This window comes from Heterodontus francisci, chromosome 2 (assembly GCF_036365525.1).
Source record: "Heterodontus francisci isolate sHetFra1 chromosome 2, sHetFra1.hap1, whole genome shotgun sequence".
Classification (NCBI taxonomy): Eukaryota; Metazoa; Chordata; class Chondrichthyes; order Heterodontiformes; family Heterodontidae; genus Heterodontus; species Heterodontus francisci.
Window position 1 is genome coordinate 114163353 of NC_090372.1, and position 26076 is coordinate 114189428.

The 26076-nt window shown below is 43.6% G+C and overlaps 1 protein-coding gene across 5 annotated transcripts in view; it reads right to left on the reverse strand.

Moving 5' to 3' along the window:
• Positions 1-8392: 8392 nt before the first annotated feature.
• LOC137346271 (glycoprotein-N-acetylgalactosamine 3-beta-galactosyltransferase 1-like) overlaps positions 8393-26076 on the reverse strand; it is a 52002-nt gene continuing 34318 nt past the window's right edge. For all 5 annotated transcript variants that reach the window (XM_068009761.1, XM_068009753.1, XM_068009770.1 and 2 more), the window contains one exon: positions 8393-8848. In XM_068009761.1, coding sequence (XP_067865862.1) covers positions 8699-8848 — 150 coding nt within the window. In that variant the 3' untranslated portion in view covers positions 8393-8698. The remainder of the gene's footprint in view (positions 8849-26076) is intronic.

Below are 26076 nucleotides of genomic sequence, written 5' to 3' on the forward strand. Positions count from 1 at the left end.
GCAGTGGCGCCCTTTGAACTCGGCTGGGTGCCCGCATTCAGCGGCTGCTGCAGAGCCCCCGTGTTATTATAACGCGCGGGGGCTCATTAGCATCACTGTGCTAAGCCACCACTCCCATATAACGTGGGGAGAGGTGGGACATTTGGTGCAGTGAGAAACCTTTTGACAGCTGTGCAGCAGGTGCTGGGGCCCTATTTAAAGCGCCACAGCACCTGCTTCTTGACAGCTGTCAAAGAAATACTTCACTGTTGAAGAGTAGGACTGCTGTCAATCAGGCCATAATGTGTTGTACCTCATAGATCAATGGAAATTGATGCCTTCATTTTGATCTTTTTCTCTTGTGCTGTATTTATAGTATTTTCTGATTAGGCAGTTCCATTGCAGATCCACCTGTAAACCAGAATCTCTCCAGATTATAAATAACACTATAAATGGAATATTCCATTTTTAAAAGTATTCATTCCAGCCTAGTTACAAGAAATAGCCTGTTGATTGTAATCTTTGTCTTTTGATGTGTAGTTTACACTGACAACCAGATTGATGTGAAGAACCACACGTGGTGTTGACAGTCTTTAAATTATTAGGAGAGATGAAGCAACTTCAAGCTTAATATGTAGTGCAACTAAACTTGAACTGGCCAATTTCATCACACTGCCAGTCAGTAAATTGCAGTACATGTTCAGTCAGCTGGGTCTCGATCTTGGGGCAAAGGCAAATGAAACCAAGCGATAAGGAAGTACACATTAGTTTAAAAGAGATTTCAGTGTTGAGAATATCATTTTATAATAGCTTCAGGCTGGAATGTAATTGTTTATACATGCTTATATAGATTGTATATTTACTACTTGGAATGTCACATGTGAGTTAAGAGAGAATGAAGTTTACACTATCGTGATTTTCGATTTTCCCCCTCCCTGATTGTTTAGGCCTATATGTTCTGTGTATAATTCTTATATCTTCATGTATTCTAAAATTAAACAGATGCTGTCTCTTGTATAAATTACATCATGACTTTTGGTACAGATCTCGATCTTACAAAACATGCTGGAGTAAGCTGTAAACACTTAGCTGTTTAAGTGTTAAACTGTTTTTCAGATCTCTGTGGCCCTCTGGGAATAGAAGTAGCTAATTGATGTAGATGATTCTGGAAATTTCCCAACTCTTGATAACATCGTGTCTACAAGCCTTTTATTTATTTGAGACGCCTGCATATTCCCCTCCTCCCTGCCAGTATGCAGAGACCCGAGTATCCCCCCTCCCTCCTAGTATGCAGTGAGATCATTGTAATTCTTCCCCGCCCCTCCCTTCCAGTATGCACAGTGAGGCCCCTAAAAATGGAACTGTCTCTGCTGACCCGCCAGCTTTTCTGTTCGGGAACAGGACGGCACATAACGGCCGCCCGTTCAATGAAAAATCCAGAAGTGGCCATGGAGAGGCGGTGGGCTGCATAATCTGCAGAGGTAAGTACTGTTTTACATGTGGTAATTGGTGTGCGACCACCCTGCGGCAGCGGGCCACGCCGAGGTCCCCTCCCCCATTGCCAGAAATTTGCTGTGGGCCCTTCTCGATGTCACGGATCAAGGCGGGCCACTCCCCGCTGAATTTTACCGGCCCCCGTGCCGCGAAATCAAAGGGCCAGTAAAATTCAACCCTGGGTCTTTAAAATGTTGAGAACCACACCTGACGTAGATGTAACCACACTGTTTGACTTAAAGCACAGAACTAGAGCACACAGATTAAAGTTAGCAAGTCAAGTAAGGCTAGAGATGAAGAACTACTTTTCCAACCATGTATTGAATATTTGGAACAAGATCCAAGCAAAAGCAGTTAAGTCTATACCAACAAAATCCTTTGACAACAAAGTGGATAACTATCTAGGCAGGTGAGATAAACATAACCTCTTTATTGTTTTCTTTGTTTGAGGTTATCCTGTGAAACAGTGGGGATTGCACTTCTGGATATCTGGATTGCTCTTTGAAAGTGCTGGCGCAGACTTGATGGGCCAAATGGCCGCCTTCTGTGCTGCAGAATTCTATGATTCTATACTGCACCACCTTCATCAACCCTCTCTGTTACTTCAAGGAACTGTCTTCAACAAAGAACAAAGAACAGTACAGCACAGGAACAGGCCAGTCGGCCCTCCAAGCCTGCGCCGATCATGATGCCTGCCTAAACTAAAACCTTCTACACTTCCAGGGACCGTATCCCTCTATTCCCATCCTATTCATGTATTTGTCAAGATGCCTCTTAAACGTCATTGTCGTACCTGCTTCCACCACCTCCCCCGGCAGCAAGTTCCAGGCACTTACCATCCCCTCTAAACTTTGCCCCTCTCACCTTAAACCTATGTCCCCTAGTAACTGACTCTTCCACGCTGGGAAAAAGCTTCTGACTATCCACTCTGTCCATACCTCTCATAACTTTGTAAACCTCTATCATGTCACCCCTCCACCTCCGTCGTTCCAGTGAAAACAATCAGAGTTAATCCTCACCAAGTGAGAATTAATTATATCCTTGACAATGAGGTCTAGTTTTTTCTTACCACTGATGGTAACTAAAGGCCAGTCAGTCTAACATGTTTATCCCGCTCCCCTATTTTGAATAGTGGCCTAGCATTTGCAATTCTCTAGCACCACTCCTATATCCAAAGCGGATTGGAAATATTGTAGTGAGAACTTCAGCTATCGCCGTCTGTGCGTCCGCCCGCCCACACACACACACACACTCTTCTACGGCAAATTTAACTGCATCTGTCTTCACAAAAGGATGAAAAGCGCTCATTCAGTAGATCAGTAGTGGAGCGGCGCAGTGGTTAGCACCGCAGCCTCACAGCTCCAGCGACCTGGGTTCAATTCTGGGTACTGCCTGTGTGGAGTTTGCAAGTTCTCCCTGTGTCTGCGTGGGTTTCCTCCCACATGCCAAAGACTTGCAGGTTGATAGGTTAATTGGCCATTATAAATTGCCCCTAGTATAGGTAGGTGGTAGGGAAATATAGGGACAGGTGGGGATGTGGTAGGAATGTAGGATTAGTATAAATGGGTGGTTGATGGTCGGCACAGACTCGGTGGGCCGAAGGGCCTGTTTCAGTGCTGTATCTCTAAACTAAACTAAAATCAGTCATGTCCTTTGCATTCATAAGACAATGTCCTTTATTGCACCTAATTGGCCCAACCAGTCCTTTGACTATTGTTACAGCCATATGGTCAGGGGCATGGGTGGCTCCCACTATTCAATTCCCATCTGACAGCAAGTGTTTGTTGCTAGGGTTTAACCCCTTTGTGTTTCATTCGTCAAATAAACGGACAGTGACAGGTTTTCTTGTAGGTTTAAAACAGATGATTTATTTATTAAGCAATATTCACTCCCGAAATGGTCGCAACGCACCTACACATTGATGCGCGCGCACGCACACACATGGGTAAGTGGTTTGAAGAGAGGTAAGTTTTCAGGGCTCATGGTAAACCAGTTGAATCTTCTCAGAGGTCAATTCCTCTTTTTCAAGTTGGGTTGTTGATAGATTTCTCTGTTGGTTGAAATTTCAATTTGAAGACAGGGAGTCACTTTCAGTTCTCTGCTGCACAAGTTGAAGTGTAGAACTCAGCAGGGCACCTTCTTTTGGTTTGCTGGATTTTCTCCCAGCTGGACAGGCTTTGGTACTGTTTTTCCTGGGTCTCACTGCACTTCACGTGTGCGTAACATTATCCTTTTATTTATATGTCGATAAAAGATAGTTTGCTTCCCTTTTATGCAACTGCTAATCTCTTCTCATACTCTCGCTTTGCCCTTGGATCCTTTCCAATTTCCCCTTGCACTTAATTTTCTACTGTATTCTGTCCATGACATGTTTTAATGAAACCTCTGTTTCCTTTGTCATCTTGGGAGCTGTACCTTGAAGAGGTCCAGATGTGTATTTGCAGACAACTATTGTATCTTTTCTAATATTTGCTCTCAGGAGGTTTCCCATTCTCCTGCCTTTGAGGACTGTGGCTCGGATCTATATAGTGCATTTCATAGTCTTACTCTATTGCTAATATTTTTAAGATGGCTAAGACATACCAAAGGCTATTTTAAATGAAAACTGTTATTCACTGCAAGTGGAAAAAAACTCCAGAGACATCTTTGTCAAATATTTTTATCCTTAAAAAGAACCATGAGATATGCTTCATGAAAGAAAATTTCATTTTATTCAAAAAACATTTAAAGTGATATACCAAATGGTTCATTATAAAGAATGTATAATCACTGAAAGAATTATATAAATGCAAAATTCAAGGCAATGACCAATTTATCAGCAACTTAAAACAGATTGACAAAAGCAATATATTATTTTATACTTACAGGTGTAAGTATTAAAAATAAAATTGAAGCGGCCTTATAAATCTGAAAAATATAAAACCTTAAAAGAGCTAAAATTACCAATTCTAACACAATTGGGATCTACTGCATTTTATGCATTTAGATGACATTATTTTGATTATGTTCAGGTAAGAAACAAAAACAAACACCAATATTCTCAATTTGTAGGAAGTTGGGAGTTTCATAATTTAGTAAACTGATTTTTACACCATCCACAACAAGCCCATTTACTAGTGTCTCCTGAACCATAAAAGTAATTTCCCATAAACGATACTTATTAACCATGTAAAACCCTGTAAAAGAACATCCCATGTAGAACATTGCTCCAGACTCTTGTACACTCTTGATCATTCCAGCGGAAAATTAGCTGTTGAACAGCAACATTTGCATCTGCAGAGACCAATTGAAGCTTACATTACAAGCTTGCCTCAGTCGCTGAAAGCAACCCTGAAACTTAGATAGCTGCCGGCAGTTGCTGAAGGCACACAAACCTGTTTGAGAAGGACATAGCTGGGTGGCTTAGGGACACAATCCAAACCATAACAAATCCAAATGGTCTCAATTGCAGCACTTGGCTCTAGCAATAGTAAGTTCGCAGCTGACCCATACTTTCACTATTGATGGTATCTATGAACATGCACAAGCTATCAAAGAGCTGGCCAAAGCTACTATATGTGTCCCATTGTATAAATAAGGCAGACTTAGCACCAATGAAACTGTCTCAATTATGAAGCCCTATACTGGGAATGGTTCTGTAATAAAGATGCATCAGTGATCAACCATGGCAGTGAAGCTGGAAGCATAACCAAATCAACTGCAATAAAAAAAACTCTGATTGCTGACAAAGGGAACTCACTACATAATTTCTGAAACCATAGTAAAATTCCACCACCATACATATATAAATAGTTTGTACTAAATTTTAGAGCACACAAAAATAAGCTCTCAAATGCATAAAATTGCTTTGATCAAAGCATCAAGCATACTCATTACAAAAGGTGACACACACACAGAAACACACACACTATACCATACGTACGATCTCTGATCATAGTTGCATGTTCCTGTTCAGGTACAATTTTTTTTCCCCCACGTGCATAGTCTGTACATCTGGGTTTTGGGCCCCAGTGTAAAACAGAGTAAATCAAGTCAGTGTGTTTTCATCAAAAAAAAAAGTCCATAATAGGCACTGACAGACTACATCATATCTAGATTTAATTTTTTACCCTTTTTAAATAAGAAAATGCTGCACACTGAAAACTTATGGTATGGCATTCTACCATACAAAATTGCATTTGAAACATTGTATATGTAAATTAACTTTCCACAACTTTAAAAATTCTAAGTAACTTCATGTGGACGCTTTTAAAAAAAAATCATCCAGAAGGGTACTTTTAATGCAAAAAATTCCCCTTAAAATTATTTTTAAACTGCTGGCCCCATTTGGAGGAAACTGCATCAATATTTGGAAGAATGTGCAATCAGTCCAATTGCTTGCATTATTTTTCTTTGTTTATCTTAGGTTTTGACAGAACAAGTCAAGACATCCAAGTAACCCAAATTGATTTTTTTTAAAAAGACAAGTATCAAACAGTAATTTTGACTGTTGAAATATTTCCCTTTGGGGACATAATTTTTAAATTATGTACGGTTTCAACAAAAAAATCTCACAAATTAACTTTGGACCACCTGTGGGGGCCAGGGGGTTGGGGGGTGGGGAAGAGAGAACTCAGGACTTGAAATTGTGCTGTGGTAGTGGGTCAACACTTGTTATTTTGTTCTTCCATTCTCTATTGATATTTTTTGAAATCAATAAATTACTGCCTCCTTTAAAGAGCAGAGACATTGTCATACCTTTATCTCACAGCATAATTTCAAGGGCTTATCACTTTGCCAGGAGCAAGAAATTAGTCCTGTTCACACAGGATGATTTACTAATAAAATATCCAAAATAAATCGGATCTATATAATAGTGTTGTAGCAAGTGATTAAAATGTACCTGAATGAAAATCGATAATTGAAAGAGAGTATTTGAAATTTAACTAAAGTAGACCTTAAAATTGCCTTGCACCAGCTTTAAAACAGAGAATACTAAAACTCCTTGTACTAAGCCAGAGTTCAAATGGTAGTGAAACAATGTGGATTTGTTAGTCTACCACTCTTTTCCACTTCTTCATTAGGTTTGCTTTTTTAACCTCCTTGTGGCATAGTTTTGTCCAGGTGGAAAGCAACTTATGAGAAAGGCTGCAGATATTGGGCAGTTTATACAAATCAATTGTGCAGTGATACTGAACAAAGTTATTCATTCAGCCCATGTGTACACACATTAACATTAAATAAGCATGCAATATACAAGAATATTTTCATCTTCATAAAACGTGTGGCGCACAGCAATTGCACTGCTACTCCGGAAACATTTCATATCACGTTTGCCATTTCTAGCAAAATCAAGCACAATAGGATTTACTTAAAATAACTGAGATAGTCCCCATATGACCTGTGTAAATGGGGCAACCAGATATACAAAAAGTCAAATATTTTCCCATATGCTATATCGTGCATTTATATAAAACACTCTACACAGTAAGAATTGAAAATCAGAGTCAGTGCTAATTTCCAGAGTCTGTCATTAGTTTATATAGTGATTCAAATGGCTTTGACATTGCTGTTAAAAGCATACTTGTCTGTCACCCATAAATTGCTTGGCTATCGACTTGTTTGCTTTTAGATGCGTCTATCCAAGCCAAGAGAACAAGAACCAGATCATTTCCATTCAATGAATTATTCATACACTGTTACAAAATTGAATCCATCATATTTTTCCCAAATCTCAATTCTTTTATAAGAGCATCAATCCCAAATCCAACTACTGTGTGGGCATAATTTAAAAGTAGAAAATCTGTAGTTTTTAATTTATCATAAAGTGTATTATCAGATTACACACATGCATAATCCATTTTGCTTTTAAAAAAAAGATTTTCCGAGGTGAAGAACCGGAGTATTGTTAAAGGCAAATTGCAGAGTTAAAAAAAGGCTTTACAAAGAGGTGGCTAACATTTTGAATTCTGTTATAAACCCATGTTGAAGCAGAGTCTTTCAAATCTTTGGGAATTAGATAGGTGCTTGACATATAGGAAGAAGGGCATGAAATGTAAAAAAGGGCGTGGGATTAGACAAAGTGGCTCATGTGGAGAAAAACTGCACATACAGGCTAAATGGCTTGTTTCTGTGTTATAAAGTCAATATGGCCTTTTCGAGGCAATAGACACTGATTTCACAAACACAACTTTAAACTAAATTCAGTACCAGGTATATGTTTGATTTTAAAAACTAAAAGTACATAATGCAAGGATAGGGAGAGCAAGGGAGTAGAACTAATTGGATAGCTCTTCAAAGAGCCAGCACAGGCACGATGGGCAAATTATAAAGATTCTATGGAGATAATTTTGACTGAGACACACAGTGTAAAATAGGTGATGGCAAATTGGCAACCCATTTTACATTTCTCACCATTTTTATTTCCATAAATTTACCCTGTATGATTAATCCCAAACTTCCAAAAAAACCACTTACAACTCGAATCATTTATGCATAATCATTAATCTCTACCTGGACTACACATGTAAAGGCAAAGATTACATTTTTGTGGTCCCACTTCATATTCTACCCTTTATTACCCGTGTCTCACGTTTTACTGGGGTACAGTTCCAAAACTATTGCAACTCTCTAGTATCTTCCCAAAATGGCCATTTAGGTGTGAGATAGGAAGGTTAATCATCTATGAATGTCACTATTTGATCTATTTCCACTCAATTTTTACATGTTTTCCAGCAGGAATCACTGTGATCAGAAACAGGAACCCTGAATGTTTTTGCTCCTTCCCAGCCCAGCAAAATTGAAGTCAATTGTGGTACTCTCAACTGCTACTGACTGAGTTTAACCAACCCAACAAAGACTGGGAATTAAACTAGTTACCTTTCACCTCTGCGATTAAACACCAAGAAGCAAGGTAGCATATTTTCTGCTAAGTCATGGGAAAATTATAAACGTTTTTATTTATAGTGATACAAATCTGTTTGCTAGTTACTTCAAGCCAGCAGTAAGGGAAATACATTTGAAAGAAAATAATCTGATTGAAGTCAGCTATTAACTTACATTCATGTGAACTATAACCTTACATATAATTCTGTTGCATTGTAAAGCTTGTATAGTCCAGTGTAACTTGCAAGAAAAACAAAGTTCCAAAGCATTTTTTGATGACTATCAAAATCTTCATTGTATTTTTTCAATTTCTTCAATTGCTGTATCGCTTAAAAAGAACTGTTACAGAAATTAATTTTGTCTACTCCAGCTTCTTCGGTAGAGTGTCTGGATTATACCTAAATTTGTAGCCATATGGTCGTAGATGGTAAACCATGTATTCCAAATAGTACATAGTCTTAGAATCAATGTAGTGGAATGACACGGCCAGATCAGAACAACATCCAGGTCCCTGAAAAGAAAACAAACTGCATTAAGAAAAAACTCAAGTGTGTGTAAATCCTGTGCCAAACACACTACCTTTATCACAAAAATAAGTACAATGCAGAGATATTGCAGCATTTTTAAATGAAGGTTCACTAGATAGGTTCAGGTGAAGGAGGACCTTCTCATTTGACCTCAAGTCCAAAATACAAACCCTACTATCTTCCCATTAAGCATCTAGTAGCTTCTGAAGACTAGGGGCGGCACAGTGGCGCAGTGGTTAGCACCGCAGCCTCACAGCTCCAGCGACCCGGGTTCAATTCTGGGTACTGCCTGTGTGGAGTTTGCAAGTTCTCCCTGTGTCTGCGTGGGTTTTCTCCGGGTGCTCCGGTTTCCTCCCACAAGCCAAAAGACTTGCAGGTTGGTAGGTAAATTGGCCATTACAAATTGTCCCTAGTATAGGTAGGTGGTAGGGAAATATAAGGACAGGTGGGGGGGATGTGGTAGGAATATGGGATTAGTGTAGGATTAGTATAAATGGGTGGTTGATGGTCGGCACAGACTCAGTGGGCCAAAGGGCCTGTTTCAGTGCTGTATCTCTAAACTAAACTAAACTACAGTATTTTGGTCTCAATCACTGATCCTGACCATCTCTTCATGTTGATCACCTTGCATTAATACTTAGCTGGAATCTGTTCTAAGTTTACTCTTCACAACCTTGAATATGTTGGCTAGCATATTGCTGAATTTTTCTAACTGTTACCTAATTAAAGTTAGAGAAGCAGCTAGTCAAAAAAAAATCCTCATTTGAGATCTTCCAATTTTTTTTCATTCTTTCATGGGATGTAAGCAACGCTGGCAAGGCCAGCCATTTGTTACCCATCCCTAAATGCCCTTCAGAAGGTGGTGAGCTGCCTTCTCAAACTGCTGCAATCCATATGGTGCTGGTACACCCACAGTGCTATCAGGAAGAGTTTCCAGGTTTTTAACCCAGCGACAGTGAAAGAATGGGAAATAGTTCCAAGTTAGAATGACATGTGACTTGAAGGGAAGCTTACAGGTGATACTGTTCCAATGCATCAGCTGCCCTCGTCCTTCTAGATGGTAGAGGTTGCGGGTTTAGGAGTCGCTGTCAAAGGTGGCTTGGCGAGTTGCTGCAGTGCATCCTGTAGATGGTACACGCTGCAGCCACTGTGCGCTGGTGGCGGAGTGGGTGGATGTTTAAGGTGATGGATGGGGTGCCCATCAAGCAGGTTTTTTAAATTCATTCCTGGAATGTGGGTGTCGCTGGCTAGGCCCGCATTTAATGCCCATCCCTAATTTCCCTCGAGAAGGTGATGGTGAGCTGCCTTCTTGAACTGCTGCAGTCCATATGGGGTAGGTACACCCACAGTGCTGTTAGGAGGGGAGTTCCAGGACTTTGACCCAGCAACAGTAAAGGAACAGCAATATAGTTCCAAGTCAGAATGGTGCAGGGCTTGGAGGGGAAATTGCAGGTGGTGGTATTCCCATGCATCTGCTGCCTTTGTCCTCCTTGGTGGTAGAGGTCACGGGTTTGGTAGGTGCTGTCCAAGGTGCCTTGGTGCATTGCATCTTGTAGATGGTACACACTGCTACCATTGTGCGTCGGTGGTGGAGGCTTGCCAATCAAGTGGACTGCTTTGTCCTGATGTTGAGCTTCTTGAGTGTTGTTGGAGCTGCACCCATCCAGGCAAATGGACAGTATTCCATCACACTCCTGACTTGTGCTTTGTAGATGGTGAACAGGCTTTGGGGAGTCATGAGGGGAGTTACTCGCCGCAGGATTCCTAGCCTCTGACCTGCTCTTGCAGCCACAGTGTATATATGGCTAATCCAGTTCAGTTTCCAGTCAATGGTAACCCCAAGGAAGTTAACAGTGGGGAATTCAGCGATTGTAATGCCATTGAATAGTGAGGGAGAGACAGTTGGATATTCTCTTGTTTGAGATGATCATTTCCTGGTACTTGTGTGGTGCGAATGTTACTTGCCACTTATCAGTCCAAGTCTGGATATTGTCCAGGTCTTGCTGCATTTCTACACGGACTGCTTCAGTATCTGAGTCATGGTGAATGGTGCTGAACATTGTGCCATCATCAGTGAACATCCCACTTCTGACCTTACGATTGAAGGAAGGTCATTGATGAAGCAGCTGAAGATGGTTGGGCCTAGGACACTACCCTGAGGAACTCCTGCAGTGATGTCCTGCAGCTCAGATGATTGGCCTTCAACAACCACAACCATCTTTCTTCACGCTAGGTATGATTCCAACCAGCGGAGAGTTTTCCCCGATTCCCATTGACTCCAGTTTTGCTGGGGTTCCTTGATGCCATACTCAGTCAAATGCTGCCTTGATGTCAAGAGCAGTCACTCACTTCTTGAATTCAGCTCTTTTGTCCATGTTTGAACCAAGACTGTAATGAGGTCAGGAGCTGAGTGGCCCTGGCGGAACCCAAACTGAGCATCACAAAGCAGGTTATTGCTAAGCAAGTGCTGCTTGATGGAAGGTGTTATTGACAGTGCCATCACTTTACTGATGATTGAGAGTAGACTGATAGGGTGGTAATTGGCTGCGTTCGACTTATCCTGCCTTTTGTGTACAAGACATACCTGGGCAATTTTCCACATTGCCGGGTAGATGCCAGTGTTGTAGCTGTACTGGAACAGCTTGGCCAGGGGCACGGCAAGTTTTGGAACACAGGTCTTCAGTACTATTGCCAGAATATTGTCAGGACCCATAGCCTTTGCAGTATCCAGTGCCTTCAATCCTTTCTTAATATCATGCGGAGTGAATCGAATTGGCTGAAGACTGACATCTGTGATGCTGGGGACTTCAGGAGGAGGCCAAAGATGGATCATCAATTTGGCATTTCTGGCTGAAGATTGTTGCATATGCTTCAGCCTGATCTTTCGCACAGATGTGCTGGACTCCCCCATCATTGAGGATGGCGATATTTGTGGAGCCACCTCCTCCTGTTAGTTGTTTAATTGTCCACCGCCATTCACGAATGGATGTCACAGGACTGCAGAGCTCAGATCTAATCTGTTGGTTATGGGATTGCTTAACTCTTGTCTATCGCATGCTGCTGATGCTGCTTGGCATGCAGGTAGTCCTGGGTTGTAGCTTCACCAGGTTGACACTTCATTTTGAGGTATGCCTGGTGCTGCGCCTGGCATGCCCTCCTGCACTCTTCATTGAACCAGGGTTGGTTCTCCGGCTTGATAGTGATGGTTGAGTGGGGGATATGCCGGGCCATGAGGTGACAGATAGTGGTTGAGTACAGTTCTACGGCTGCTGATGGCCCACAGCACCTCAAGTATGCCCAGTTTTGCTTTGCTAGATCTGTTCGAAATCTATCCCATTTCACATGGTGGTGGTGCCACACAATACGATGGAGGGTATCCTCAATGTAAATATGGGACTTTGTCTCCACAAGGACTGTGCTGTGATCACTCCTACCAATACTGTCATAGACAGATGCATCTGTGGCAGGCAGAGTGGTGAGGACGAGGTCAAGTATATTTTTCCCTCTTGTTGGTTCCCTCACCACCTGCCGCAGACCCAGTCTGGCAGCAATGTCCTTTAGGACTCAGCCAACTCTATCAGTAGTGGTGCTACCGAGTCACCTTTGGTGATGGACATTGAAGTCTCCCACCCAGAGTATATTCTGCGCCCTTGCCACCCTCAGTGGTTGCTTTGTCCTGCACCATGTCGAGCCTCAAGTCCTGTGCAGCTGTACTCATACAGGCAAGTGGAGAGTATTCCATCACACTCCTGACCCATGTTTTGTAGATGGTGGACAGGCTTTGGGGATTCAGGTGAGTTACTTGCTGCACAATTCCCAGCTTCTGACCTGCTACTGTAGCCACAGCATTTATATGACTGGTCCAGTTAAGTTTCTGATCAATGGTTAATGCCTAGAATATCGATGGTGGGGTATTCAGTGATGGTGATGTTGTTGAATGTCAAGAAGAAATGGTTAGATTTTCTCTTTTTGGAGATGGTCATTGCCTGGCACTTGTGTGATGTCAACATTACTTGCCGCTTATCAGCACAAGCCTGAATGTTGCCCAGGTCCTGCTACATTTGGACACAGATTGCTACAGTATCTGAGTCTTGAATGGTACTGAACATTGCACAAACATCCCCAGTTCTGACCTTATGATAGAGGGAAGGTCATTGAAGAAGCAGATAAAGATGGTTGGGCCTAGGAACTCCTGCAGCGATGTCCTGGGGCTGAAATGATTGGCCTCCAACAATCACAACCATCTTCCTTTGTGCTAGGTACGACTCCAATCAGTGGAGAATTTTCCCCCTGATTCCCATTGACTTCAACTTTGCAAGGGCTCCCTGATGTCACACTCTGTCAAATGCTGCCTTGATGTCAAGGGCAGTCACACTCACCTCATCTCTTGAATTCAGCTCTTTTGCCTAGGTTTGGACGAAGGCTATAGTGCGGTCTGGAGCTGAGTGGCCCTGGAGGAACCCAAACTGAGCAATGGCAGGCATGTTATTATTGTGTAAGTGCCGCTTGATAGCACAGCCGATGACACCTTCCATCACTTTACTGATGATTGAGAGTAGACTGATGGGGCAGTAACCGGCCAAATTGGATTTGTCCTGCTTTTTGTGCACAGGGCATACCTGGGCAATTTTCTACATTGTCATATGAATGCTAGTGTTGTAGCTGTACTGGAACAGCTTGGTTAGGAGCACAACTTGTTCTGGAGCACAAGTCTTCAGTACTACTGCTGGGATGTAGTCAGGGCCTTTGCAGTATCCAGTGCCTTCAACCATTTCCTGATATCATGGAGTAAATTTTAGGAATTGCAAATTTTAAACCAAGAAACAAATTGGAAAACAGACTGCAAACCTGCTACTCTAAAAAGAATTTAGGAGTAAGTTTCACACCCAGCTTGCAAACAGCTACAGAGTTCTGTAAACATCTGTGCAGTTGGATATATATCCCAAGAAAGGCCTCACAAATGATTTTTGGTGAATATTAACTTAGCATTTAACAATTTGTAATGTTAGCAATTAAGTTTAACAACTTATCTGTGTTTCTGTACAATTATGGCCATTATACCTGTATATTGTACCTTTACACTTAGCAATGACACTCTAATAACTAGATGACACTCGCATCATGAGTATCAAAGGATTACATCGCTCTCCGTGTACAAACACACAGGCTTTCTATTTATGGATTATAGGACAACATTAGGTATGGTTTTAAACAATTTCATATCTGGCAGATGCTGTGTTAAAGCTTACAAATAACTTTTTGCCAACCTTTCCTGGAGTATTCCTGTCAATAGATTTGACTAAATAACCATATGTCAATGCTGAACAAATGATACCAAGATTAATTTGAGGAAATGCTGTGTTCAAAGTTCAAACGTACAACTGGTAGATTATGAAACATGGAACAAACAGCACTGCACCTTTCTTTGTATTTAAGGCAGAACTGCCCCGTGTGTCTATCCAATCAATGTTGGAATTTCCAAATATAACCAGATTTTGCTCTGCTCTAGAAGGTCCATCCAACTTGTGCGCACTCAAGCTATCTTCCTGCAAGGTTTCTCCATACTTATTAGCGCCACCCTCAGAAGGGTCATGAAGAAAATGAGAAACTTTTTCAGATTACTGCAGTTCAGAGACAACAGTTTGATAGATGGGTTTCTTGGTATATTAAAAAGGCAAAAATTAAAGGTAAGGAACAGCTTAACCAAATTGATTATGGTGGAATGGGGAGCTGATAAGAGTAGCTCAACACTTCGGTGGAAGTCAAGTGCAACCCTTTTAAATAGATAATGCTGAGCATACAGGATATGGACACACTTAGGATCAGGAAGTACAGACTACACAAGCGTGAGTCTTAAAAGAATCAGTAAGAAAATATGAAGATAGATCAACTTCTCCCTTTAAAAGAAAAAGGTGAAGGGGTTCACAGGGATCAATATAGGAACATGCAGAAATAGATTAAAACATTATTCAGAAGGGAAAAAAGGAACAGAGAATTTTAGTACTTCAATAGCATGAGGGCAGTCAGATAACAGACAAGAACCCTAAAGGATCCAGACTATAACAAGACAGGAGAGGAGTACAAAATAGCTAAATTACTAAACAGTTTCTCAAAGTATTCATTCGGGATGCAGCATGCCCTTCTCAAGCCGAAGATCAACAACTTTTATATAAATGGGATGCAATGAGAGGCTAAAATCGCTGATAAATATATTTTCAAGGTTAAGCAACAGTTATCCCACAGCATCACAAGAGGCAAGAGCAGCATTCACAGTGGTTATGAGGAGGTCAATAAATTCTGAGAAGGTTCTGCAGATTGAACAAGGCAACTACAAGCCTATTAACCTTACATGATCACCAGATCAAATAATGGGATAGATGAAGACTATCTGTACAATAGCAACCTGGTTAACATCAGCCAACATGGATTCAAAAGAGATTATCCTGCTTCAATCTCAACTTTTTTTGAGCAAGTGACATCCCAAGTTGGGTGAAAAGTCCTACTTAGTGGATCTAGACTTCCAGAATTGGAAAAAAATTCTGCAAGAAAGACTAATAAGCTAGGGCCAAAGTGCAGGGGATTCAGGGTATATCTTTGGAATGATTAAGAAACAGGCTACCAGGCAGTGAGCTTCAGGTGATAGTTAGGGGAGTTGGAACTCTAACCATTTCTAATTTACATGAAATGACTTGCATTCAGAAGATGATAAACTATGAAAGCCAGCTGAATCTGAAGGCAGCAGCTTAGCACCTACAAAATAAATGAGTTGGTCAAAATATACCAGTGGCTCATATAAAAAATAGGCGCAAAATTTAATACTGACAAAATACTGCATGGGGAGAAAAAAGGACAAAGCAAGTACTCCACAGATGGTGTTGAAATAGATATAGATGAGGTTTAGAGATCTGGACGTACAATGGTAGCACATTGTGGAGAAAACCAGACAGTATGATGGAAGAAAGAGCTGGATCATGGATACTAGACGTGGAAAGGCTGCCCCCTGGGTTCAAGGACTCATCTCCAGAGGTCTTGTTGCAAGCAGTGAGGGCAGAGAGAGAAATCCCCCTTCTGGAGGATGGCTGGAAGAGGTCAGTCAGCCTCACCAAGTAGGTGTGACATGAAGTTGCTGAGGAGACTAACAGATGGAGTGTGCTGCCAATGACCTGGATCCAGTGCCAAAAAAAGTTCAATGACCTCATGAGGTCCAGCAAGGTGGGTGTCCTGCAACCCTCAGCTGGCAGCCATCATCCTCTCACCTTCCTAGCAGTCACACACATTCCTTTCTCTTCAGCTTCCTCCTCAAATGTCCATCCCAAAACACAGCTTTCACATTCATCCACAACACATTGTGCCCTCTCTACCATTCCTCAGTCAACCTCCTCAAATGTTTACCCTCCACCTTCAGCAATCAGTTAATACCTCTCACTCCTAACTTTGTCTTTTCTCATTGCAGATGAGAGCCCACAACTAAAGGCAGAGGCACAGAACCAGGGGGTGGAGCTGCAGCCATAGCCATCCTGATCTCAACAAAGGAGGTAGCCCTGGAGATCAGCAGGGTGGCAGCAGGACAGGTGGTTGGTGATGGAGAGATGGGTTGGTCCCAATGCCTAGTGACAACATTCGATGTCATGCTGCCACTAGCCACTTAAGTGTCACTGATGTTGAATCAATGTCACCAATAAATCAAATGTCCTGGTAGGAAATATGGTATCTTCGAATGCTATTTCACCTATGTTCATCACTAACTCTGGTCTTTCATCTCCCCCAGGTGCACTGACGGTGCCAAAGGAGAAGAGGGATGAGGTCAGAGTCCACAGAAGAGGATCAGCACGCTAAAGATGCAATGTCACATGACTCCTGCGCATCCTCCACCAGAGCAGATAGACACACCTTGGTGGCTCCAGATTCTCAGTTAGATAAGGTGGCACATGGTGAGGAGATCATGTGAGCAGTAATAGGTCCTGGAGACAAGGATGGCAGTGAAGCTTCCCTGTTGGAGGGCAAAGTACATTTCGAGCTCTGCTCAGCAGGACACAGATGCTAAGCCTTGGGGGTCATGCACTAAACAGGTACTGGCGGAGCAGTAAAGAGAAATGTGCGTGCATCTATCACAATCTCCCAAGATAGTGCGCGCACCCTTGCACAGAAAATGGAGGAGTCCATCTCTAGCATGAGTGTTGTGATGTCTCAGGCATACATGCTGATGACCAGCTCCATTGAAAAACTGGCCAAGCTCAGAGTCAGACACGGCAGGTCAATGAATGGATACTGGCCCACAATAGCCTGCACACTATGGCTGTCACTTTGCAAAGCATGGCCAAAAATCACACTCAAATGCAGCCAAGTGCTCTCCCACTTTTGGTTAGTACGGAGTGCAAGTCGGGAGAAAATGGAGAAAGGGCTATGGCAGTGGGGTTTCTTCTCAAGGCTGCTCGTTACCCTGCCTCTAGTTCTGCAGAAGCCACAGGCATAGCATCACATGGGACGAAAAGAAAAACTTATGGGGAACAGCTCTTAGTTGAGCAACTCCCTGTGCCAGGGTAAAGGACATCATGGAGAGGGTGCAAGATATTTTGCAGGGGGAAAGGAGTGAGCCAGAAGTTATGGTACACGTTGGTACCAACGACATAGCAAGTACAGATATTGAAGTCCTATGGTCAAATTTTCAGGAGCTAGGGAGGAAGTTAAAGAGTAGTACCTTGAAGGTAGTAAGCTTTGGAATACTGCCAGTGCCACAGGCTAGCAAGAGCAGAAATATGAAGGCAGGGAGGATGAATGTGCGGCTTGAAACATGGTGCAGGAGGGAGGGCTTCAGATTCTTTGGACATCGGGACCAGCACTGGGGCAGAAGGGACAGGTTACACCTCAACAGGACTGGGACCTACGTCCTCGTGGGGAGGTTCACTCCTGTGTTGGGAGGTTTAAACTAAATTGGCAGGGGGATGGGCACCAGTATATAGTAGAAAAGTAGAAAAGAAAAATAAGATGCATAATGTGCGTGTTAGTCAGCATTAGAGAAGGCAGTAGTTCCATATTAGCTAGGAGCAGATGGAGCAGAGCTATGAGCAATGCAAAGACAGGACTACAGTGCATGTATGTAAATGCACAAAATGTGGCAAAGAAAGCTGGTGAGCTACAAGCACAAATAGCAGTATGGGAATATGACGTAGTGGCAATAACAGAAATATGGCTTAAAAATGGTGAGGACTGGGTGCTTAACATACAAGGATATAATGTGTTCAGAAAAAATAGGGATGGGAAAACGGGAGGTGGGGTGGCAGTAGTGATTAGAGAAGACATTGTAGTGTTGGAAAGAGGGGATGTCCTTGAAGGGGCAAGGACAGAATCCATTTGGTTAGAGTTTAACAGCACAAAGGATATGATCATGCTACTAGGGGTAATCTATAGGCCTCGAAACAGTAAGGGATAGAGGAGAAAATCTGAAGGGAAATCACAGATGTGCAAGAACTACAGAGTGGTCATATTGGGGAACTTTAATACCCAGATATCAATTGGGATATTTAGAGTCTTTACTCTAAGGAGGGGGAGGAATTTCTGGATTGTGTTCAGAACTTCCTTAATCAATACCTTCTTGGCCCAACTAGAAAGGAAGCATTGCTGGATCTGCTGCTGGGAAAGGAGGTGGGTCAAATGGACCGTGTCTGTGGGTAAGCACTCGAGTAACAGTGATCATCACATCATAGGGTTTAGATTAGATTAGATTAGAGATACAGCACTGAAACAGGCCCTTCGGCCCACCGAGTCTGTGCCGAACATCAACCACCCACTTCTACTAATCCTATATTCCTACCAAACATCCCCACCTATCCCTATATTTCCCTACCACCTACCTATACTAGTGACAATTTTATAATGGCCAATTTACCTATCAACCTGCAAGTCTTTTGGCTTGTGGGAGGAAACCGGAGCACCCGGAGAAAACCCACGCAGACACAGGGAGAACTTGCAAACTCCACACAGGCAGCACCCGGAATCGAACCCGGGTCCCTGGAGCTGTGAGGCTGCAGTGCTAACCACTGCGCCACTGTGCAGTGACTCGCAATGCAGAAAAGCAAGGAACGATACAAGGTAGAACGGCTAGATTGGAAGGAGGACTAATTTCAACTGAAGGGTTCTAGCCAGGATAAAATGGAACCAAAGACTCACCTGCAAAACTGTAATGGAACAATGGGTAATCTTTAAGGAAGAGCTGCTTCAAGTACAGGCTAGGTACATTCCAACAAGGGTGAAAGGTCAAGGAACCTATTCCTACTTTTAAGATAGGAACCTCATTCAATGTGGACTCTTTGAAATTGACTTCTCCTTTTAAAAGTGGACAATGTGCGACAAGATGGCCACCAAAGGTCAGATGGCCTGGCCTGTGTATTCAAACTGTCTCAAGGACAAAAGGATATATTCCAGACTAAGAGATGGCGACTACACCCATCCTGAAACCATCAAGAGACATTCCTGAATTGAATGGATTTCTTCTGAGACAAAGTGGTGTAAAAGTAGACACTGCATAACAGAATAGTACCCAATCAAGCATTAATACACAGTTAATAGACAGCCATGGATTCCACATATGGACACACCAGAGGAGAAAGCCATGTGTTATTTAATTCATTCATGGGATGTGAGTGTTGCTGGCTCGGCCAGAATTTATTGCCCATCCTTAATTGCCCTCGAGAAGGTGGTGGTGAGCTGCCTTCTTGAACCACTGCAGTCCACGTGAGATAGGTACACCAACAGTGCTGTTAGGAAGGGAGTTCCAGGATTTTCACCCAGCAACAGTAAAGGAACAGCAATATAGTTCCAAGACAGGATAGTGCGGGGCTTGGAGGGGAAATTGCAGGTGGTGGTATTCCCATGCATCTGCTGCCTTTGTCCTCCTAGGTGGTAGAGGTCATGGTTTTGGAAGGTGCTGTTTAAGGAGCCTTGGTGCATTGCTGCAGTGCATCTTGTAGATGGGACACACTGTTGCCACTGTGCGTCGGTGGTGGAGGGAGTGAATGTTTGTAGATGGGGTCCCAATCAAGTGGGCTGCTTTGGCCTGGATGGTGTCGAGCTTCTTGAGTGTTGTTGGGGCTGCACCCATCCAGGCAAGTGGACAGTATTCCATCACACTCCTGACTTGTGCTTTGTAGACGGTGGACAGGCTTTGGGGAGTCAGGTGGTGAGTTGCTCGCCACAGGATTCCTAGCCTCTGACCTGCTCTTGTAACCACGGTATTTATATGGTTATTCCAGTTCAATTTCTGTCAATGTTAGCTCCTAGGATGTTGATAATGGGGGATTCAGCGATGGTAATGTCATGGGGAGATGGTTAGATTCTCTCTTGTTGGTGATGGTCATTGCCTGGCGCTTGTGTGGCATGAATGTTACTTGCCACTTATCAGCCCAAGCCTGGATATTGTCCAGGACTTGTTGCAATTCTGCATGGACTGCTTCAGTATCTGCGGAGTCGCGAATTGTGCTGAACATTGCACAATCAGCAAACATCCACACTTCTGACCTGATGATTGAAGTAAGGTCATTGCTGAAGATGGTTGGGCCTAGGACACTACCCTAAAGAACTCCTGCAGTGATGTCCTGCAGCTCAGATGATTAACCTCCAACAACCATAACCATCTTCCTTTATGCTAGGTATGACTCCAACCAGCGGAGGGTTTTCCCCCCGATTCCCATTGATTCCAGTTTTGCTAGGGCTCCTTGATGCCATACTCAGTCAAATGCTGCCTTGATGTCAAGGGCAGTCACTCACTTCTTGAATTCAGCTCTTTTCTCCATGTTTGAACCAAGGCTGTAATGAGGTCTGGAGCTGAGTGGCCCTGGCGGAGCATCACTGAGCAGATTATTGCTAAGCAAGTGTCGCTTGATGGCACTGTTGATGACACCTTCCATCACTTTACTGATGGGGTGGAAATTGGCCGAGTTGGACTAGTCCTGCTTTTTGTGTACAGGACATACCTGGGCAATTTTCCACATTGCCGGGTAGATGCCAGTGTTGTAGTGTTGTACTGGAACAGCCTGGCTAGGGGTGCGGCAAGTTCTGGAGCACAGGTCTTCAGTAGTATCGCCGGAATATTGTCAGGGCCCATAGCTTTTGCAGTATCCAGTGCCTTCAGTCATTTCTTGATATCATGCGGAGTGAATCGAATTGGCTGAAGTCTGGCATCTGTGATGCTGGGGACTTCAGGAGAAGGCCAAAGATCGATCATCAACTTGACACTTCTGGCCGAAGATTGTTGCAAATGCTTCTGCCTTATCTTTTGCACTGATGTGCTGGGCTCCCCCATCATTGAGGATGGCAATATTTGTGGAGCCACCTCCTCCTGTTAGTTGTTTAATTGTTCACCACCATTCACGGCTGGATGTGGCAGGACTGCAGAGCTTAAATCTGATCCGTTGGTTATGGGATGGCTTAGCTCTGCCTATCGCATGCTGCTTACGCAGTTTGGCACGCAAGTAGTCCTGGGTTGTAGCTTCACCAGACTGACACCTCATTTTGAGGTATGCCTGGTGCTGGACCTGGCATGCCCTCCTGCACTCTTCATTGAACCAGGGTTGGTATCCTGGCTTGATGGTAATGGTAGAGTGGGGGATATGCCGGGCCATGAGGTCACAGATAGTGGTCGAGTACAATTCTGCTGCTGTTGATGGCCCACAGCGCATCGTGGATGCCCAGTTTTGCATTGCAAGATCTGTTCGAAATCTATCCCATTTAGCATGGTGATAGTGCCACACAACACGATGGTCGGTATCCTCAATGTGAAGGCAGGACTTCATGAGGTCCAGAGTCGATGTTGAGGATTCCCAGGGCAACTCCCTCCCAACTGTATACCACTGTGCCACCACCTCTGCTGGGTCGGTCCTGTCGGCGGGACAGGACATACCCAGGGATAGTGATTGCTGTGTCTGGGACATTGTAAGGTATGATTCCGTGAGTATGACTATGTCAGGCTATTGCTTGACTAGTCTGTGGGACAGCTCTCCCAACTTTGGCACAAGCCCCCAAATGTTAGCAAGGTGAACTTTGCAGGGTCGACAGGGCTGGTTTGCCATTGTTGTTTCCGGTGCCTAGGTCGATGCCGGGTGGTCCGTCCGGTTTCATTCCTTTTTATTGACTTGGTAGCGGTTAGATACAACTGAGTGGCTTGCTAGGCCATTTCAGAGGGCATGTAAGAGTCAACCACATTGCTGTGGGTCTGGAATCACATGTAGGCCAGACTAGGTAAGGACAGCAGATTTCCTTCCCGAGAGGACATTAGTGAACCATTTGGGTTTTTACAACAATCGACAATGGTTTCATGGCCATCATTAGACTAGCTTTTAATTCCAGATTTATTAATTGAATTCAAATTCCACCTTCTGCTGTGGTGGGATTTGAACCCATGTCCCCAGAGCAATACCATGGGTCTCTGGGTTACTAGTCCAGTGATAATACCACTATGCCACTGCCCTCCCACAACTAACGAAAACTCTAATATGATGGATTTTGACCTATAAAAGGTAACCCTCTGGAGAGAGAGGGAGAGATAACAAGCTCACAGAAGACAGTCCAGCCAGGGGCTGTGAAAAGATCCAGCCAAAACAAAAAGAATCCCTGCTGCTCATTCTACACTTGAACTTGCTGCAGCAGAGAACTGAAAGCGACCACCACCTCCAGTCTGAAATCTTAACCACCAGAGACCTACAATACCTCAACAAGTTCAAGGCTACAAACACCCAGGCCTGCATCTTTGAGAGAGACTGTCCCACTTAGAAGATACAGGTTTACCATACCTTGAACTCTTACCCTTTACCTTTTATCTTCTCTGGAGAGTGCATGTGAGAGTGAATGAATATGTGATAGGTGTTGCAAACATTTCAGGAAATGAATATTGTTCAATAAATAGTTAATCTTCTGTTTTAAACCCACCAGAAAACCTGTCACTGTCTGTTTATTTGGCAAGTAAAACACTAAGGGGCTAACTCACCATTTTAAACAAAACATGACTGCGGTCAGTTGGGAGGTGAATAGTGGGAACCACCCACACCCCTTACCACCTGTCCGTAACAATATGCTTAGGGTAGATAAGACACCTGGTCCAGAGGGTTTGCATCCCACGTTGCTAAAGGAAATGAGGATGGAGATAGTGAAAGGGCTTGCTATAATCTTCCAACCTTCCCTAGATATGGGGGAGGTGCCAGAAGATTGGAGTGTGGCAAATGTGACATGCTGATTCAAGAAAGGGTGTAAGGACAGTCCTAGTGATTACAGGCCAGTTAGTTTAATATCATTGCAGCATAAGGTTTTCGAAACAATAAATCAGGGGGAAAAAAATCAACAGGCACTTGGAGGGGTTTGAGTTAATTAAGGATAGCCAGCACAGATTTGTAAAAGGCTTGACTAATCTAATTGAACTTTTTGATGAAGTAACAGAGATGATTGATGAAGGATGTGCTGATGAAGGGTGGTTGTCTATATGGATGTTAAGAAAGTGTTTGATAAAGTACCACATAAAAGGCTGGTGAACAAAATTGAGGCTCATGCAATAGGAGGATCTGTGTTGAATTGGATAAAAATTGGCTTAAAGAAGGAAAACACCAAGTTGTGGTAAATCTGAAGTAAAAACAAGAAATGCTGGAAATACTCAGCAGATCTGGCAGCATCTGTGGAGAGAGAAGCAGAGTTAACGTTTCAGGTCAGTGACCCTTCTTCAGACTGGACAATGGTAAACAGTGGTGTTCACCAAGAGTCAGTGCTAGGACCACTTTTTTTTTTGCTATATCTAAATGACTTGGATCTTGGAATACAGAGTTGAATTTCAAAATTTGCTGATACCACCAAACCTGGAGGTGTGGCAAACAGCGAGAATGATACGAACCGCCTGCAACAGGACATAGATAGGCGAGCAGATGGAATTTAAGTGTGAGGCGATGCATTTTGGCAGAATGGATAGTGTGAGGTAATACAGACCTAATGGCACAGTTCTAAAGAGTATGCAGGAACAGAGGGACCAGAGGGTGCATGTGAACCCATCTTTGAAGCTGGCAGGACTTATTGAGAGAGTGGTTAGCAAAACATATAGGATCTTGGGCTTCATAAATAGAGGCATTGAGTATAAGAACAGGGAAGTTATGCTGAACCTTTATAAAGCTCTGGTTACGCCACAACTAGAGAATTGTGTCCAGTTCTGGTCAACAGAGTTTAGGAAGGATGTGAGGCCCTTGAGAAGGTGCAGAGGAGATTTACCAGAATGGTTCTAGGGATGGGAGATTTTAGTTAAAAGGTTAGGTTTGAAAAGCTGGGATTTCTCCCCTGGAGCAAAGGAGATTGAGAAAAGATTTGATACAGGTGTACAAGATTATGACAGGCTTAGATTTGTTAAAGGAAAAACTGTTCCCATTAACTGATGGTACAAGGACTAGGGGCCACAGATAGAAGATTTTGGGCAAGAGTTGCAGCGGGGTTGGGGGGCAGGCAGAATGTGAGGAAGAACTTTCTTACGCAACGAGTGTTAATGACCTGGAACTCACTGCCTATGAGGGTGGTGGAAGCAGACTCAATGATTTCAAAAGGAAATTGGATGGACACTTAAAATGAAATAAACTTGCAGGGCTATGGGGATCACGCAGTGGAGCGGGACTGCCTGGATGCTCTGCGGAGAGCTGGCATGGACTCGATGAGCCAAATGGCCTCCTTCTCTGCCGTAAATGACTATGACTAAATGAAATCACTTGGGTACTTATTACTTTGTTAATGCGACTTTGAAGCTATTTCAATTAAGGCATGACTTCTTGTGACTTACTTACCGTCATGATATTTACTTTGCTGGAAAACACATTGGCCACGATCAGCTAAATGCACTGAATGGCTTGAGCCCCACTGATGAGAAGGTAAGGCTGTGAATGTGATGGTTGGACATGTGTTTGTTGGGAGGAGGTTTGCTGGTGAGGGGCTTTGCACAGTGGTTGTGATGGGACAATTTCAATGCAGCAAGCACAGTTCTCAAGTGAAACACGACTGGATGAGGGCCTGCAGACTAAAGCCTGGCTACCCGACCCGACCTGACTACGTGTCAGGTTCGGGTCGGATTGGGTCTATATTCCGAGTCCAGCATTCTGGCTCGGGTTGGGCTGGACAGTGCTGCTTCAGAGAAGTCATGGGATCAGACTTACCCATGATTCCCCACAACTCCATCTGCAGGAATAGCCTGCTGCCGGAACGGATGAAGGATATTGGTGTCGGCTCGGGCGCGAAAACAAAATTAAAGGGCTCGGGCTCAGGTCGGGTTTGCTGTGGTCGGGTCGGGTCGGGTTTTAATTTTATACCTGAGCCAGGCTTTACTGTAGGCTTCTTGGGGATGCAGGTCCGTGGCTGGATTAACCAACACCATTTCAAGATACCCCTCCTCCTCCAAAGATGACAGGCGCTCTCCACCTTCCTCTGGCATCAGCTCCAGTCCTCTTTTCAGTGTCATGTTGTGCACAGCACAGCACACCACTATTATCTGGGAGACCCTTGCTGAGGCATGCTGAAGGGCACCGCCAGATCAGACAAGGCAACGGATCTTCATTTTGAGCAAGCGAATAGTTTGCTCTATTACACCTCTCGTCGTAATATGGCTCAGGTGTACCTCTTCTGTGTCTCTGTGGTGGGGTCTTTCACTGTTATCATCAGCCAGGTCTTCAGTGGATATCCCTCGTCCCCCAGCAGCCAAATGCTGAGGCTATCCAGTGGAGGGAAGAGCTACAGAACTTGAGACTGCTGAAGAATAAATGCATTGTGGCAGCTCCCGAGATACTTGGCACTAACTCTTGCAATGGTCCCATACTAGCTGCACAGTAAAGGAGTAGAATCACTTCTGATTGACAAATCAGTTGTTCTGTTCTGTTATGGCGCCTTGATTGCCACATGGTTGCAGTCTACAACTCCCTGGACCTGCAAGGGAGGTAAAACCAACAGCCCTCTGGGTTTGACTGGTCGGATCCATCTCAAATTTAATGTAGTTGGAAACCCTTGCAAAAATGGCATCGATGACTTGGCTGATGCAGCTGTGGGCTGCACATTGCAAGACCCTAATTATGTCAGCAGCTGAGCCCAGGAAGGAGCTTGAGACAAAGAAATTGAGGGCTGTGGTCACGTTGACAGCCGTGGGTAATGGGTGGCCACCTGCTCCTCTTGGCTGGAGGTCTTCTTCCAAAATGCTGCAGTCCTTTGCGACCAC